The sequence below is a fragment of the Euwallacea fornicatus genome, chromosome 1 (genome assembly GCF_040115645.1).
Source record: "Euwallacea fornicatus isolate EFF26 chromosome 1, ASM4011564v1, whole genome shotgun sequence".
NCBI classification, from domain to species: Eukaryota; Metazoa; Arthropoda; class Insecta; order Coleoptera; family Curculionidae; genus Euwallacea; species Euwallacea fornicatus.
The window spans coordinates 2,044,298-2,060,253 of NC_089541.1; the positions used below are offsets into that span (position 1 = coordinate 2,044,298).

The 15,956-nt window shown below is 34.1% G+C and overlaps 1 protein-coding gene across 1 annotated transcript; it reads right to left on the reverse strand.

Moving 5' to 3' along the window:
- Positions 1-33: 33 nt before the first annotated feature.
- LOC136339300 (protein toll-like) lies at positions 34-15,624 on the reverse strand. The gene is made up of 5 exons (XM_066282425.1): positions 15,297-15,624; positions 3,894-5,375; positions 3,265-3,840; positions 3,048-3,212; positions 34-2,927 (listed from the first exon to the last, which is right to left on the reverse strand). The coding sequence occupies exons 1-5, from the start codon at positions 15,297-15,299 to the stop codon at positions 2,064-2,066; spliced, it is 3,090 nt and encodes a 1,029-aa protein (XP_066138522.1). The 5' UTR covers positions 15,300-15,624; the 3' UTR covers positions 34-2,063.
- Between the last annotated feature and the right edge of the window lie 332 nt (positions 15,625-15,956).

Here is a 15,956-nt window from a genome sequence, read left to right on the forward strand (position 1 = left end):
TGAAGCTAAAATAAGGGAAATAAAAAACCATAATTTATATGAAAATTTGTTTTATATAAGTTCTTTGTCAATTATTTACAAACGGACAATATACACAGTAATATGCAAAATTTACAATAATTGTTATGAAGAAACTAAAACTAAAACAACTAATTTTATCAGTAACATGTCAAAATATAATCCCGTGATAAATTTAGCACGACGTTCAAAACGTGACCTTAAAAGAACATTAACTTGCAATAATTACAAATCAGTATATCTACAGATCTTATATGTTTTTTTTTAAGACTTATGTAGATATTAAATAATTTAATATTGATACATGTCTTTATTAATATATTTTCTTATTAATTATTATGTTCGAGGTTTGTTCTGTGATATTGAGCAACTTTCTGAAGTGCATTTAAAACTAGCGAAATCGCACGATTTTAATTAATAATAATTATAATATTGCATCTATAATTTGTTTTTAATGCTGAAGACAAAGGTCAAATATTTGACACAAATGCAGAGACATTGAAGCAGAAGGCCTTTTGTATTTCTGAAACTCTTAAAATGCCTGATTGCGGATAATCCTCAGGATTTGTAGTAATTGAAACGGTTAGAAAAACATGAAACGGCAACACAGCGCCTATCATTTGTTTTTTAAAATGAACGTTATAATCGATAGAAATGCTTAAACATTTATGTAAACAACTTTTCCAGATGTGACCAGATATATCCTTAATTTCCAGTTCAGTAATGTAAGATTTTGCCTATCATTAGTTTTTTGTATTTTTAAGCTTGAAGGGGTAAATAAATAAGATAAATTATGTTAATTAGATATCGCGTCTTTCGTTTGCCTTTTAAAATGAATATCAATAGATGTTTTCAGTTTTTAAATATCTAGAAATTGCAACAATTGCAACGTCGCGTTTTTTAATTGTTTTTAAAGTGACATGTCATACTTAACGCAGAAGCGTTGATAAGTAGGTATACATTCTTGCCTGATGCAACCGTGCATATTCGCTATTTTCAGAGTATAAATTTTCAGATATTGAACAAGTCTTATCGCTTATGAAAATCGAGAAAGTGTGGAATTGAAGGATGGAGGGGAAAAAGAGCAACCCCAGATCTAACTTTTTTTTAATGATCGTTGTTTTTGACAGAAAGGCCTGGAAATACGAGTAGACAACGTTGCCGGATTGAATCATAGTGCCGCCTGGATTGGACCCTACGCGTAAAACCGAAAACATCAGTTCTTGGTTATAATACCGAAAGTGAGGAGAAAAAGATTTTCGGTTTTTTGAAAATGCTCAAAAACGGAGAAACTCTGGGCCACACTGTAGAGATTATTCATAAACAATCTAAAAAACCGAAGAAATCGAGCGGTTTAGTAAAAAATGAAATTGTAATAGCGCATTGCGGCCATCATTTATTTTAAAAAACAACGTTAAAGTTGACCGAAATCTGGCGACATCTGACGTTGCCAAATCGATTAAGATATCGGGCGGTTTGAGGCATTTAAAAGCGTTTAATGTCGTATTTCGCACCAGGAGGGTGTTTGAGTTCAAGTATTCAGGCTGCAACATAATGAAAATCCAAAATACTCATTCAAATTCTTCAGCCAGGTAAATAATAACTTCGTCATTAACTTTTATTTTAAAGAGGTTGCAATTGAAATTGCTATGCACACAAATAGCGTTGCCGCATGATGTGAAGTCTTAGATTTGCAAAAATATTTAGTAAAAATCCTAACTAAAATTACCTTAATTTATTTTGTTCTTAACACAGTCATGCGCTCTTCAACTCATTAAAATCGTTAGGAACATTCAAACGGTAGGGATGACAACTAGCATCGCCATTAGTAAAAAATGCCAATATGGCACCTTTAAAACTAATGGAACTACGCAAAGCGAAAGCATAATTGAGCAGAAAACTTATTGTCTCTTAACTGAAAAAGAGTAGTCTGATAACTGTTACCCAGATTGTGCGTTCCATCAGAGACTTTTCATCTTTTTTAAATTATAAACATGAACATCACAGATTTGGCACGCAAAAATGATATAAAAAAAGGAACTAACCTAAACTGCTTTAACAAGCAAAGGATACTCGCCTTCAATTTGCTTTTCTAGATTAATTGCCAACTCCTTTGATTCCAGAAACGCTGGATCTAGAATAATCGGAGGAGTGCTAGTATTACTAGGACTAGGAGGGGTCTTGATTAAGTCAAACTTGTCATCGATCTTAAGCATCACTTTAGCATGCTTTTTGTTGGCCTCGTAAAAGTTTCCTCTGGAGTGAGGTAAGGCATACTTTAGCTTGTTCCAGAAATATTTATCTCCCCATCTCACGTAAGTATTCGTTTTCAAGTAGCTCTTCAACTCATCATCTAATTTACCCTCATCTAAATCCTCGAACAATACCACTACCACCCTGGCTCTACCTTCAGCAATAGCTTCAGTATGCGCAGTCCTAAATTCTAATTTACCCCAAATACTATCTACAAAATTGTTCGAAAGCACTACCAATGTTCTACGGGAATCTCGGACACTATTGACCACTTGTTCCGCGATAAATTGTCCAGGTATCCAGTCCCTAATGTGGATGCAGACTTTGTATGGATGGTCCTTGCATTCTAACTCTGGAAGAAGGTGCTCTTCGACGAACTTCTCGTCTTGGTGAGCGTAACTAATGAACACGTCGTAAGTTTTGCTTTTGTCCAGTTCCTCTTCGGTGACAAACCAGAGGCATAGATTTTTGGCGTAGAGGTAGACCTTGATTTCGGTTTGATAGTGGTAGTAGAGAAGGAGAGCAATTGCGAACAAGAGGAGGCAGGCGAGGATCACGGGGAGGACGATCATGAGGTAGGGGGAGACTTTACAGATATCTGAAAGTTTGAGGAGTTCGCTTTTTACGTTGGTGCAGGCTACGTCCGATGGGTTAACCTGGAATTTTACGAAAAGAAATTTTGTCAAAACAAGGAATTTTTGAAATCTTATAGTAACTCTGAAGAACATTCTGACTTCCATCTGAAAACCGCAGGAACCTTATTAATTTCTTCTTACCTTTCGGAAATTATGCCTGAGGTACTCTTGCAAGTACTGAGACTTGCAGTTGCACATCCATGGATTCCCTTTGATATGCAGACTTTCAAGCGCAGTGGCATTCTTCAGCTTCATCACCATCTCCTTATTGAAGTTTTTAAAGGAATTTCCATCTAAATTCAGCTCCTAAAAATCATCCTTTAGCACTTATTGTTAACAAGAAATACGTTAAATTCACTTTTATGTGAGGAGGAATCCACTTCAACTCAGCAATAGCGTTCCTTGATAAATCTAACAAGGTTATGTTGTGGTAGTTCCCTTCATTTCCAGAAGGGCCTTGAGTGAGCTGGTTTCCACTTAAGAGTAGATAAGTTTGCTCGTGGGGCATATGGAAATTAAAGTCTGGATATGTAGTGAAGTTTCTGAAAGAGCAGTCCACAACCACAGCTTTCACCATGGATTTATAAGAACATTTGCACGATTCAGGACACCCATCCGCTATAGGACATTCCACATCGTTAGGGGCTAAATCCAGGACTTTGGTCTTCTTGTCATTGAAACAAACGAGCCCATCTTGCTTAATGTCAATGAATGTTTTGAGCTCTGTTTCGTTGTTATATACGATGAGGTCGTAGTTGGAACAATCGCACAAAATGGGATTGTTCCGTATGTCCAAAACAATACTCTGTTGTTTGGAATCGCGTAGATTTTCACGCAATAAGTACCCTGCCAGTCGGAAATCTATTTCTTGGATTTTATTGTGACTGACATCTATTATTTGTTTTTTCCCGTTAGAATGGGCAATATCCCTGATCTGAAAGACACATTTTACTGTAAAGGTCTTCAAAGGAAGTTGAGGGGACTTACCGAAATGTTGGTGATCAAATTGTGGCTGATATTTAAGGTGGTTAAGTACAATGCAGTAAGAAGTTGTGGAACATCAGTCAGCTGGTTATGACTTAAGAGCATTATTTCCACATCAGTGAGTGACCACAAAGGAGTTATTGGAAGGAAGTAGGAGTTGTTCCATTTGTTTGTGGACATATCCAAATATTTTAAGTGTTTCAACGCTGAAAATGCATTTAATCGAATTTCTGATATCTCGTTCTTCTGCAGATATAAACTCTCCAATCTATCCAGGTTTCGCAAGAGATTATCGCTGATTATGTTTAGTCGGTTCCCGTACAACTTTAACTCTTTCAAATTTACCATACTTGCAAAAACATCGTCTGGGAGATACATAAGTTTGTTTTGCGACAAGTTCAGCTTGATCATTTTCTTTGAGTTCCTAAACACCCCCCCTGGCAAGGTTGTGAACGAGTTTCCACTCAAGTCAACTTCCCTCAGAACCACACAATCTTCAAACAAATTCTCTGGAATTGCTTCCAGTTTATTTCCACTTAATTCCACGGTTACAAGAGCTGTTAGGTTGGCAAATATACCATTTTCCATCACGACGCCACTGTTATTTCCCAGTCTGATATTTTGCAGCAAATTATTATTGATAAATGTGTAGCTGTAAAATCTCCTAATGTGATTTCCCCGCAAGCTTATATTGATCAAATTTCTAAGATCTGCGAAAGTATCCTCAGGAACTTCCTCCAATTGATTCCAGCTCAATTCTAGAAGCATCAAGTTGGTGAGTCCTGAGAACTTGCTTCTAGATATGCTGCTAATATTGTTTCCAAACAGCATTAGCTTAGTCAAGTTCGACAACTCCTGAAAAACTCCGTTTGGTATTGAAGTGATGTAGTTCGAAGTCATATCCAGTAGTCTCAATTTGGGAACATGGTCGAAATATCTATCTATTTCCCCCGTGGAGTTTCTGAGTATAGATAGGACTAATAAATTGGGTGTATTGACCAAAAAATTTCTCTCCAAGTGGAGGTTGCCGTGGGACAAAGTGAGTCGTTCCAGACTTTGCAGAGACTTCAAACTCTCTTTAGTTACTGTAAAATTATCGTGGCTATTAGATAAACCCTCAAAAGTCAAAACGCTCAAATTCTGAATATTAAATTTCTCCAAAATATCGTGGAAACTCGTGTTTAAATAGCAGTAGTCGATTTTGAAATATTTAGCGTCGGATATGTTGATATCTGGAAGTAAATCTATATCCAAGTATGAGTTTGATTCATCATCGCATTGTATAGTGACGTGGTGTGACTTGCTAATGGATATGGTGATCCTGGAGGATGTTTTAGGACACTGAACATCCGTTGTGTCATATTCGAAACAATCACACTTAGTGGTGTCCACATCTTCGCAATCAATGGTCAAGGTTGTCTGGCACAGGCAGACAATGATGAAGAGAGTGGTCCAAATTACGTTGACAGTCATCTTGGTGCTTCTCTGGAAATGAAGGAAAATATTCGTGTGTTTTAAGATCTCAGGAAGTGCTTATTTGCTAGTAGAAGGTTTAAGTTAGTTTGAGTTGAAATGATCGAAGGCATGATGTTTAGAATTATGTCCTTGAATTAAGAAAGTAATGGACGAAAACCTTTTTTTGTGTGTATACAGGGTGAATCAAAACTCTAGGCGAAAAATTATAGAACGTGTACAGTTGGATTTTCTTGTTAAAAAATATAAAGTAACGTTTTTGCTGGCAAATCTTTGTTTCGGAATTATCACACTTCAAAGCTTCTGCATGTCATAACTTTTTATCATTTTAATGAATAAAAGCGAGTCATGAAACACGTGATAAGAATATCATAAGTCATAAAGGAGTTTATTTTTGAGCTTTTTAAAAGGTCTTTGTTGTTTATTTTGTTAAATATGCAGTTTTGTCATCCTTTGGCTAAACGAAATTTTTATCGGGAGACAGTTTGGTGGTCGCGGTCAAGTGCTATGGCCTGCGAAATTACCTAACTTCCATCCTTTGTATTACTTTGTACGAGGGCATATAAAATTATTTGTATATGCGATAGAATTTGATAACCATGAACAATTAATGTAAAGAATAATCATCGCAGTCGAATGCATTCAAAATAGACAGCATTGTTATAATTATTTTATTATTTTTATTGGTTAATTAATAATAATGAACAATTGTAATTATTTAATTATGATAATAATGAAAAATTATAACATGCACAAAATTTTAAGAGTAATAACTTGGAAACAAATGCTTGCCGGCAAAACTATTATTTTACATGTTTTAACCAGAGTGTCAAACTGTATGTTCCTTAATTTTTCGCTTGGAGTTTTGAACCACCCTGTAGAGCGAGTTGGTGAAATACGTTTCATACCTACTGATAGCACAATGTTAACTTTCTTTTAGTCGTTATGTTTCTCACAGGTACATGTCTAATATATAGGATGAGTCGTAAGGAATTATATATACTTCTCCCATGGAACAAGATTACTAAGAGGGATATCGGTTGAGCGTTAAAAATGGCTCGCATTTTTATTATTATTAAATAGGGAGTTTTATGCATTTTGTCGAAAAATGGTTTAGGCTATAACTTAGTAACATCAAATTCCTTTTTTTCCATTTTCTGGTGAAAGAGTACACTATTATGTATAAGCAAGATAATATATTCACAGTTCGAAAAATCCAAGACCGTCTTCAAAATATTTAAGAAGTTTTTGCAGACTAAAAAAATCACCCTGTATCTAAGTTTTGTAAAAAGCGCAATGTATATTTGCTAAAGATTAGATCGACTAATAGTTATAGCAGTCAACAAAATTGTTACACTATTTATTGTTTTGTAAAAAAAGGAAGTTTACGAAAATATTAGTTTTGAATATTTGGATGGAGATTGTGATAAGTTCGTTGGCTGAGTATAACTACGTATTAGTTCATATAACCTTAAACAAATTTTCATAGCGCATTTTCAGAAATTCCGATACAGGGTGATTTTTGTAGTCTAGAAAAAATCTACTAAGTATTTTGAAGACGGACCTGGATTTTTTTAACTCTGAATATATTATCTTATTTATATATAATAGCGTACTGTTTCACCAGAAAATGAAAAATAGCAAACTGGTGTTACTAGTTTTTAACCAAAAAAGTTTTTCCACAAAATGTGTAGAACCCCTTGTATAATAGCAATGTGAAATTTCACCGACTTTTCAATGTTTATTCGATATTCCTCTTAGTAATCTTTTTATATGGTAGTGGTACGTGAAGTTCTTCATGACTCACCCTGTATATGCAGATATCTTGAAAAACGAGTTAAGATATATTTTTGATGTTAGGAGTAGTTTTCAAGTAAGCCATTTTGAACCATATCCTAAAAATGTCTAATTTTTTATGATTGGCATAAAATTGTGCACATGTTTCAATATGTATCTTCTGGGTACAGAGCAGCTAATCTTATCGCTCCTGAGTACGCATCAGTTTCATCGAAAACTTTGTATCGCATGTTTACGGACAACCCGAATGGAAGTGACTTTGACCTATTAAATATTTGATACACGGTACAGAACACGTTGTAGATCTGAATCGCCTAGCTTTTGACGACAAAGGAAAACTTGATCAAGTTCCAGAAGAAAAAATTGGAAAATTTGATGTTTACGGTTGCTAAGAAAACGATAGTTATTTTTCGAACGGATCTTTCGATATTTTTCTCTAGCGAAAAGGAAAATCGAAACGGCAAGATCTCATCAATCGTTCGGGAACGAGCAAAGAGTTTCATGAAGAATATATTTTTCTCGTAAAATGAAAATAAGAAACTTTTTCGTCTTGGCAAACCCATCCAAGGACATACTGTGTATTATACTAGCACAGGTAGATTTAAAAACGATTTATAGCACACAATGTGACCAACCTTGTTTGGGAAAATAGATTTTACATCATATTTAACCGCTTTAGTAAACGAATATTAAAATATGTTTGTCGATTCAATTCCAAACTGGTAGAACAAGTTTTAGGTCCGGGCATGTTGATAAATATAATAAACAATAATTATGTTGTTTAACATCACCACGCAAAGGTTAGAAGTTATGCGCACCAGTGCGATTTCACATCTAAGTAACTGAAATAATTTAAGCGAAACGGTTAAGGAAGTACACGATTAGTTTAAGTTAATTATTAATGCATGATGCACACATAAGAACAATAAATAACCATCTGAAAGAATTTCAAGGAAATATCTTCATTTGGTCGCTGAATCCACTGATAGCTCCTAAGGCTTGAGAAAATCCGTTATTTCGCTTACAATAATTAATAATAACCATTATGACGTTCAATAATTAAACTATAGACTGTGAATTACCTATTCCCAGCACTCACTTCAGGACACAACACCGTTAAATGCGCTACTGAGAAATCAGCAAGAAAGGACTTGCAGTTTCTTCGAAAACTGAGAAAAATGAAGAAACTTGTTTTGCGTCTCAGACGCTCTTCAAAGGGCTCCCCTCTACAGGTACTAATGAGGGTCTTCTGTCTATGTTTGGCCCAAGGAAATTGAATCTATACATAAACGTTTCTTTATTATGGCACGTTTCAAGAAGAACCGTTCATGGTCGGCACCCCAATTTTAATGTATTTATTGCAGCTTCGTACAAAGCTCCAAATGTTTTGGGCCACTTAATCTCCGGTTGTAATGGATGCATGTCTTGGAAATTCCCATTAATTTATAACATTAAAATCTTTTTGTTTGGAAGTCATTAGAGAGCCTGTATGTAAATAAGAATCAGTATCTATTTATTGTTGTTCCTCTTTGATTGTGGTAAACTCGAGTACAGAATCTGCATATGATTTCAAGTCTTATAGAGATAATAAGGGAACCCCATCGTCACGAAAATAAATTTAGGTATATCTGGTCGTTTTTGCATGTACGATGCATAATTGCAGATGAGTGAGAACAGCCTTATCGAGAAAACAAACAATATAATTACCAAAGGTTAATGATCTTATTAATTACATTATGGGGAAACCCCTGCTCAGAAGCTGGTCGACAACATAATGACATGAGGGATATACTATAGTGATAATTGTAAATTTACGACTCCTCATTATTGCGACCACAAGAATGAAAATTTAACGCTTAATAAATGTGTTATTTCAGCTGTTTCATTGAAGGAGTTTATCGATTTCGAGTGCAAAACGTTAGATTATGGCACTCGAGATATCTATATCAGCGCAGTTCAGATTTGATGAAGTTTAAGTTGTTGGTACTTGGTTCGTTAGTTTTTGAGAGGGAAATTGCGAAGGGGATAATGTATTTCATGTTGAAGAATTCTGCCTATATCTCCCTTAAAGTGCTTCTTCAAAATAGTTTTTATTGGCAATTACAAATGCCATGAGTAATTTCCAATTTGCAGTTCAGGATCCGCAAATACCCTCAAGGCTTAATTTATACAGGGTGTCCCACCGACTAGACGTTTTAGGAAAACTATCAATAGTAAAGTTATCAAAATTTAGTTGTTTGGTAAGAGCCTTGAAACAATCTCATCTAAAACATTTTCGATGGCGTCATGCTTCCGGTTGTACCGGAACTTGATACTTGCTTATTTTAAACGGAATACCCTGTACATAATGTTATTGCATTTTTGGATCCTACGTTTAATTTTAATACTAGTTTATTAATACATTGGGTTTCTTAGAATTAAGGTTTTCAAGATATGTATATGCAATTCAATGTTAAAAGTGAGAGACGCAGATCTTTGCAGAATTGGAAATTGTTAACAAGCGGAAAAGTATTTAGTAACCATTTTTAGCCATAACACTATAGAAGGCCCATATTTTAGTATGCTGCCAAACTTGGCGTAAAATTTTCTATAGAGCGTCGACAAAAATAGAGCTAACTTGGACGTCAGAAAATGGTCAAAACTTAAAAATTTTAAATTGAACCTGACCATTGTTCTGATGTATTATGAAACTACGTCGAAAAAGAACTTATGTTCACATTTAATTACTTAAAATACAGTTGCATAATTTTGGGGTAATTTCGTTATATAAGTTGCTGCAGGGATAGTATATCCCCAATTTTACGCTACAATGCGAATGTGACAGACATATCTATGGAAAATGTAAATTCCAGGAGAATGCCATTATTATGGAACATATGTAAGTGAGCCACACTTAATTAAGAAAGTTAGTTATATAAAACCAATTTAATTACTACACGTTAGCTTAGAATCAGAGATGTCCTATCCTTGCACTAACTTATGAAACGAAATTACCCAGAAACTATACGTTTTAATTAAAAAAAATTAAATTCGGCGCGTTTTAGGAAATTTGGCAACCTTGCAAATTTTCGCAAAAAGTCAAGTTTCCATGGTTGTTTTTTTTTTTGTTTGGAATTTTAACTCAATCAAAACTATGTGTAGCATCTGTAATACAATTCAATTTCAAGTAGACAACACCGTTTTTTTTTCTTTGTTCCAATCGCAGCGTCTGAATTGCCTCAGTCGAGCCTCGTAATTAAGCGTTGCCAGAATTAATATTTGTTTTTGATCTTTAGGTACGTATTTAAGAAAATTTGATTATAGGCGCGTTCGAAGCTTCTAGATTGTTCTCTAGAAGCTTTGTAAATATTTTATGACCACCCCGTAATGGTATCAACCCGGTAATCATAAACTTATAACATATTATAAATTCGAGGAAGTAACATAAAGGTAAACGTACCTATCTGTTTATAGAAAACCTAATTCCGCTGATTATTCACTTAGATTACTCCAATTCGTCCCGGTTGGTTTGATTAGATATACACGGACAGCGACTGATATTTCATTGTTTTAAGCTTTACCCCGATTTTTGTACTGATTTTTTTCCTTATGGAAAGCAGCTTCATCGTCTAGGTTGGTGGCTTTCTATAACTGATACAGTTACAATGGTAAAATTTTTTTCTTCGTCAGGTACTATTAACACGCTCAAGAATTGTCGGACTAAGGTATTATGCATAACCATTGTGGTATTAATCAAGAACACGAAACTTACCATTGCTAATAGTTTTTGAATTGTGTTGTTGATCACGTAGAGTGCACATAAAAATGGTCATGGTAAGAATATCTTTGGAACGATAAGAACCAGCTGAAACTGTAAATGGGCCCATTATAACTGTATTTAAATTGCTTGTTTACAGTGATACATGTAAGATTTACTGATGGGTTAAATAAAAATTCAAGAAATTTGCTTTTTAAAATTGACTTTACCCCATCGCTCTTTCTAACCGATCCCCATATCTTTTTCCACCACGAATCACCAAACTCTGACCAAACACTAATTCATTTTACATGTCACGTTTTCGAACACTATATCAAGTGAGTAATATACATATAGCTATTGTCCAATAATATTAATGAACGATTTTAATAACAATAAGTAATGAGCTCACATACAAACATCTTTCTCAAGAATATAACCTTTCTTCAATGTATCTTTAGTTATAGGAACCAATCATATCCTCAAAGTCTGCATAACTCATAAAATCTGTTTTTACCGCCACCCTTTCGATCACTGAAGCCCACTCTAGGACATAACTCGGGAAATAGCTGTCATATGGGCAACGTTGCATTGATGGTATATGACGTGACAAAAACACATCTGTCATGCAAAGCATTACGCCTAACGCTTTGTTGCTATTTTTATAGTTTTGTTATTATTGACGAGAGTCTAACGCTATTCTAAATCCTGGGAATTAGCACTTGAGTGAGATAAAATCATATTATGAAGCTTTCTCTAAATTTAAAACTCTAAATTCTCTTCTCTCAATAATTCATATGTAATTTATAATCTAATAATAGAAATAAATAATCTCACAAACAATTCATCGCACAACAATGCATTCATGTCTTTCACAGTGTTCTTCAAGTATGAGCTACTAGAATGTACCGTACAAAAATTTCAAATCATTTAATGAATGAATGAATCTTACATTAAACAGATTGTGATATTTGGAATGCTGAGTCACTATTCACGTATATTGTGCCTTCACTCTTTTCCCCTCATTCAAGCATTTAATCACTTCTGATAGTTTTTAGGGGTTTGCAATTTTCTCTAAAGTTGATTGAAATTGCGGTCGTGATTAGTTCAGGTTGAATTTTAATAGGTAATTCATAATCCGATGAAAAAAGTTTTGGCTAAGGTGTTCTTAGTTAATGATTATAGAAATTTGGTTTTTTTTTTTGAAAAATTAAAATTTCAAATTTATTGAACATACAAAGTACCACCACGCAGATAATTTCTGTGTTGCTTCGAAATTTTAGATTTTGGAAAAAGGGCGGAAATCGGCAATCGCGTAGCATTTAAAAAGGAATAAAAAAACTCATGTGAAGCCTTCCAGGCACATAAAACTTTTAAATTTTAAATTACTTTTTATTGTTTTAAATCATGAATTGGTCATAATTTTTATTGCGAAATGCACCATCACTGGTTCTACAGAATTAGATATCGTAAGTATCCATTTTTTTTAGGGTTAACATCAGCGAATTCGTATCGCAAGTTTTCCTCAACAACTGTGTTTTTGAAAAGAAAGTTACAATCCTTCAAAAAAATGCCGATTGGCTGATATTTTAAGGGAGTTTCAGACCCTCAAGTGGTCAGTTGGATATCTAATATTTCGGCAAGAATTAGGGCCATAGGAGGCAATACTTCCGATGGAGTGAAAATCTCCAGTTAATAAAGCAAAGGTCCAATGTCCTAAAGATCTGCGATATAATATTCTGGAAGACGCTCCTTCGATGTTAAAGGATTTAAGTCCTGGAATATTGGTTTAATGCCAAGGAATTTAAAGGCGAATTTGCAGGTAAACATGTTATCTTGGACACCTCTTGTAGAAGGATCAACTGTCTCAAAGAACAGTCTTTTTGCAAAAAAAAATCCAGTCCAGTTATACTACTCATGTTAAAAGAGAGATTGCAACATTTGTAAAATTTTCGATTTTCTTTAGACCTCTGGGAGTAAATTCGCGATTTTGCAGAAATAGGGAAGTTAGCGAACAGAGTTTAGACGGGGATAAAAATGTAAAATAACACAAAAACGTTTTAATGAAAAACTCTTTAATAATGTTTGGAATAGAAAACAAAACCACCTTATACAATATTAAATCATGAATGCTCTTATTTATTCTTAGGTAATTTACAAATAATTATGTAAGCACCAGTGCCGTCTTGAAGGCAATTTGCAAAGAAATCAAAATATCTTCAAACGATACTCTTAAAAAAATTGTTCAATACCTAATAGAGACTGCGCCACTTTAGAAGGGCGGTTGAAGCTGGAAACTGTGAAAATTTTTCTGAAATCTAAGATTTTTCAGAAATCAGGGCCGCATCAAACAAAGTTTAAAAGGCTGTATGCGAAAATCTATGTAAATAACTAACCCACAGAACATTCAGCTTTTAAACAAATTACATCAGGATATTTCGATTAGTGGGCAGCATGCACTCGGTATCCCCAATTTGTCCATTTTATTGTTTTCAATTCCAAGTAAGGAACGAGGAAAGATCACGTCTATTTGAGGTACCAGATGTTTACCAATTACCGTTCCGATAGAAATCGGAGGAAAATGAAAGGTATAAAACATCGCATAAAATTCCCAGGAAAGAAACGTAAATTGCTTCTTAAAGCGACTTTGGATGTACACGGAATCTGGATAGTTATCAATATTCTTCAAATGTCCTGAAGATGTTAAGGTTGACACAAAAATAGCCCGTACTGCCTTATATTAACCTGAAGGGAAATATTGCTTGGAAAAGATGGCTCCAAAGAAGAACTTATATGAGCACAAATCCTGATGGTTCAGGAATGTTTCTGAAGGAGTGGATTATTCCTAGACAGATTCGAATGGATTCCGAAGGGGGCTTTATTGGATTTTTTGTTTGAAAGTCTGGATAATTTTAAACGATTTTCAGACGTTCAGGTAAATTGTTGATCTTCAGAAGATATAGAAAAGTACACATGTAGTAGCTGGGTTACCGTGCTGCTCTAAAATCTCCTCCTTCAGCACCATTATTATTTTAAAAAAATTCAAAATCAGCATTAAATATAGACAAAAAAATACTATTTTGACGTTTATTTATTTTAATTTAATGTCGATTACTCAATCGGTAGGGCAAAATTGTTGATTTTAAATAATTAAAAAATGAGTCAAGTGACACTTCAAATTTAAGGTGTTGCAAAACTACATTCAACAGTATATATATTATGATTCAAAACATATCGATCAATTCTTGAGAAAAACAGATATAAATTTGATTAAAAAATGCTATACAAACTCAGTTAAATAGTACGAAAACAACGAAAAAATTTATTTGTTGATAAGAAATGTGTTTGTTTTCGCTTTTGTGCTCACAAAATGAAAAACGAACCAATTTACTATCAACAAATAAGTTTTTTGATTGTTTAGTTACTATTCAACTGAATTTATATTGTATTTTTGAATAAATTTTTATCTGTATCTCTGTAAAATTATACGATATATTTTAAATTACAATACACTATTAAAAGTAATTTTGGAAGACCTTTAATTTTAGGCGTCACTTGACCAGTTTTTATTCAAAAAAATTGGCCATTTTGCGCTGCCGCTGACGTAACATTAAAGAAAAAATTCCACACGACAGTAGTTTTGGTCCTATTTAATATTGCTTTTGAATAAAATAAAAAATTGCTAAAAAGTGAAGGGGTCCGAGTTGCACAATTTAGAGCCGCACGGTATGACAAACTCATCTTAAAAGTGGTTATTGTTAGTAGAAATTGTTTTACGAAACACCACTGTGAATCTGGATTTTTCCCACATAACGAACACATTTCTCAACTGCTTTACCAAAGATGTTGCTTTTTCTTATCAGCATAGTTTTTGTTTCAATTGGAATCTGGACAATGTTAAATGAGAATATTACATTACGATCAAAGCGTCATGATTTATCATTTCTAAGGATATATGAAGCAATGACGCATATAACTGATAAAACAAGGCAGAACCTGTATTAGTATTATCACCGTAAACACATTTTTACACATGATTAATCAAATAATAACGTTGAGCTAACAAACTTCCTTTCTGTACAAATAACCGAATAATCCGATCAATCTTAATCAGTAATGCGTTGAAGCCTAAAATTTGCTATTTGGCAATTTTAATGTAGTCCAGAGGGCGAAAAATCCCCTGTTAATGGATGTGCAGTAATTTTGGAGTGATCATCGCGTATTCAAAGAGGTCAATAGATGACCTGCTTTGGTACAGATAATTTTATTAAAACTAGATAATCAACTTCAATAAAACTGCTAAATAAATAAATAAAGTCCATGCATTTGCTTTAAAATTAAAACCATCGGATCATCTTAACACTCAAAAAACACCTTATGCTAAACATAAATTTCCATACCATTTCTCCTTCTAATTTCCACTACTGTTTACATTACGAAATGGACCATATTGTTCACTTTCCCCTTATGCAGCATGGTCCTCAAAGTGCTCATCTCTTTATCCTTCACAACTCACAATATCACTAACTTGATTCACAGCTGCTAAAAAACCACGATCCGAAAATAATTGCAAACCGAGAAAAACAGCGTTAAAGGCATAGCAAACATCATGTATTAAACCATTATAGTCCGGTTTGGCCTCGCAGGAATTCGTTGTTTTCTATTTGAAACTATCTAGGCAGTACCTGGTGTTCGCCCATCTCTGTCTAATTAAAGTGGAAGAGATTAAAGCTTTCTCTTTCGGTACTAACGGTTACTGTGTAGTGCGAGCTTTCCTGCTAAACTTTGTATCGGTGCGTCATGATGTCAGATCTGTATTTGGTGCTTTTATTCGGGTTTTGGTGTGGTGTAATTTCATGTTTTTTGCCTCTATCTATGATAGCGTGATAGCTTCGTGTTGGTGAAAGTGCAGATGATGATTTTGTATCAGCATGTAGAGTTCCCGTTTTCTGTTAATTTTTGGAAAAATCATTATGTATGCTCAGTTACTCGTGTTTTACATTAAGGTATTTTACTCTACATCACTGCTCTATGATTAGAAACTTATAGAAGCCAATGAT

What these genes read in the sequence shown, in the direction of transcription:
- LOC136339300 (XM_066282425.1), bottom strand. An exon ending in GGATTCCTCCTCACATAAAA is followed by an intron (nt 3,213 to 3,264) that starts GTGAATTTAACG and finishes GATGATTTTTAG; the next exon opens with GAGCTGAATTTAGATGGAAA. An exon ending in TCAGGCATAATTTCCGAAAG is followed by an intron (nt 2,928 to 3,047) that starts GTAAGAAGAAAT and finishes GTAAAATTCCAG; the next exon opens with GTTAACCCATCGGACGTAGC.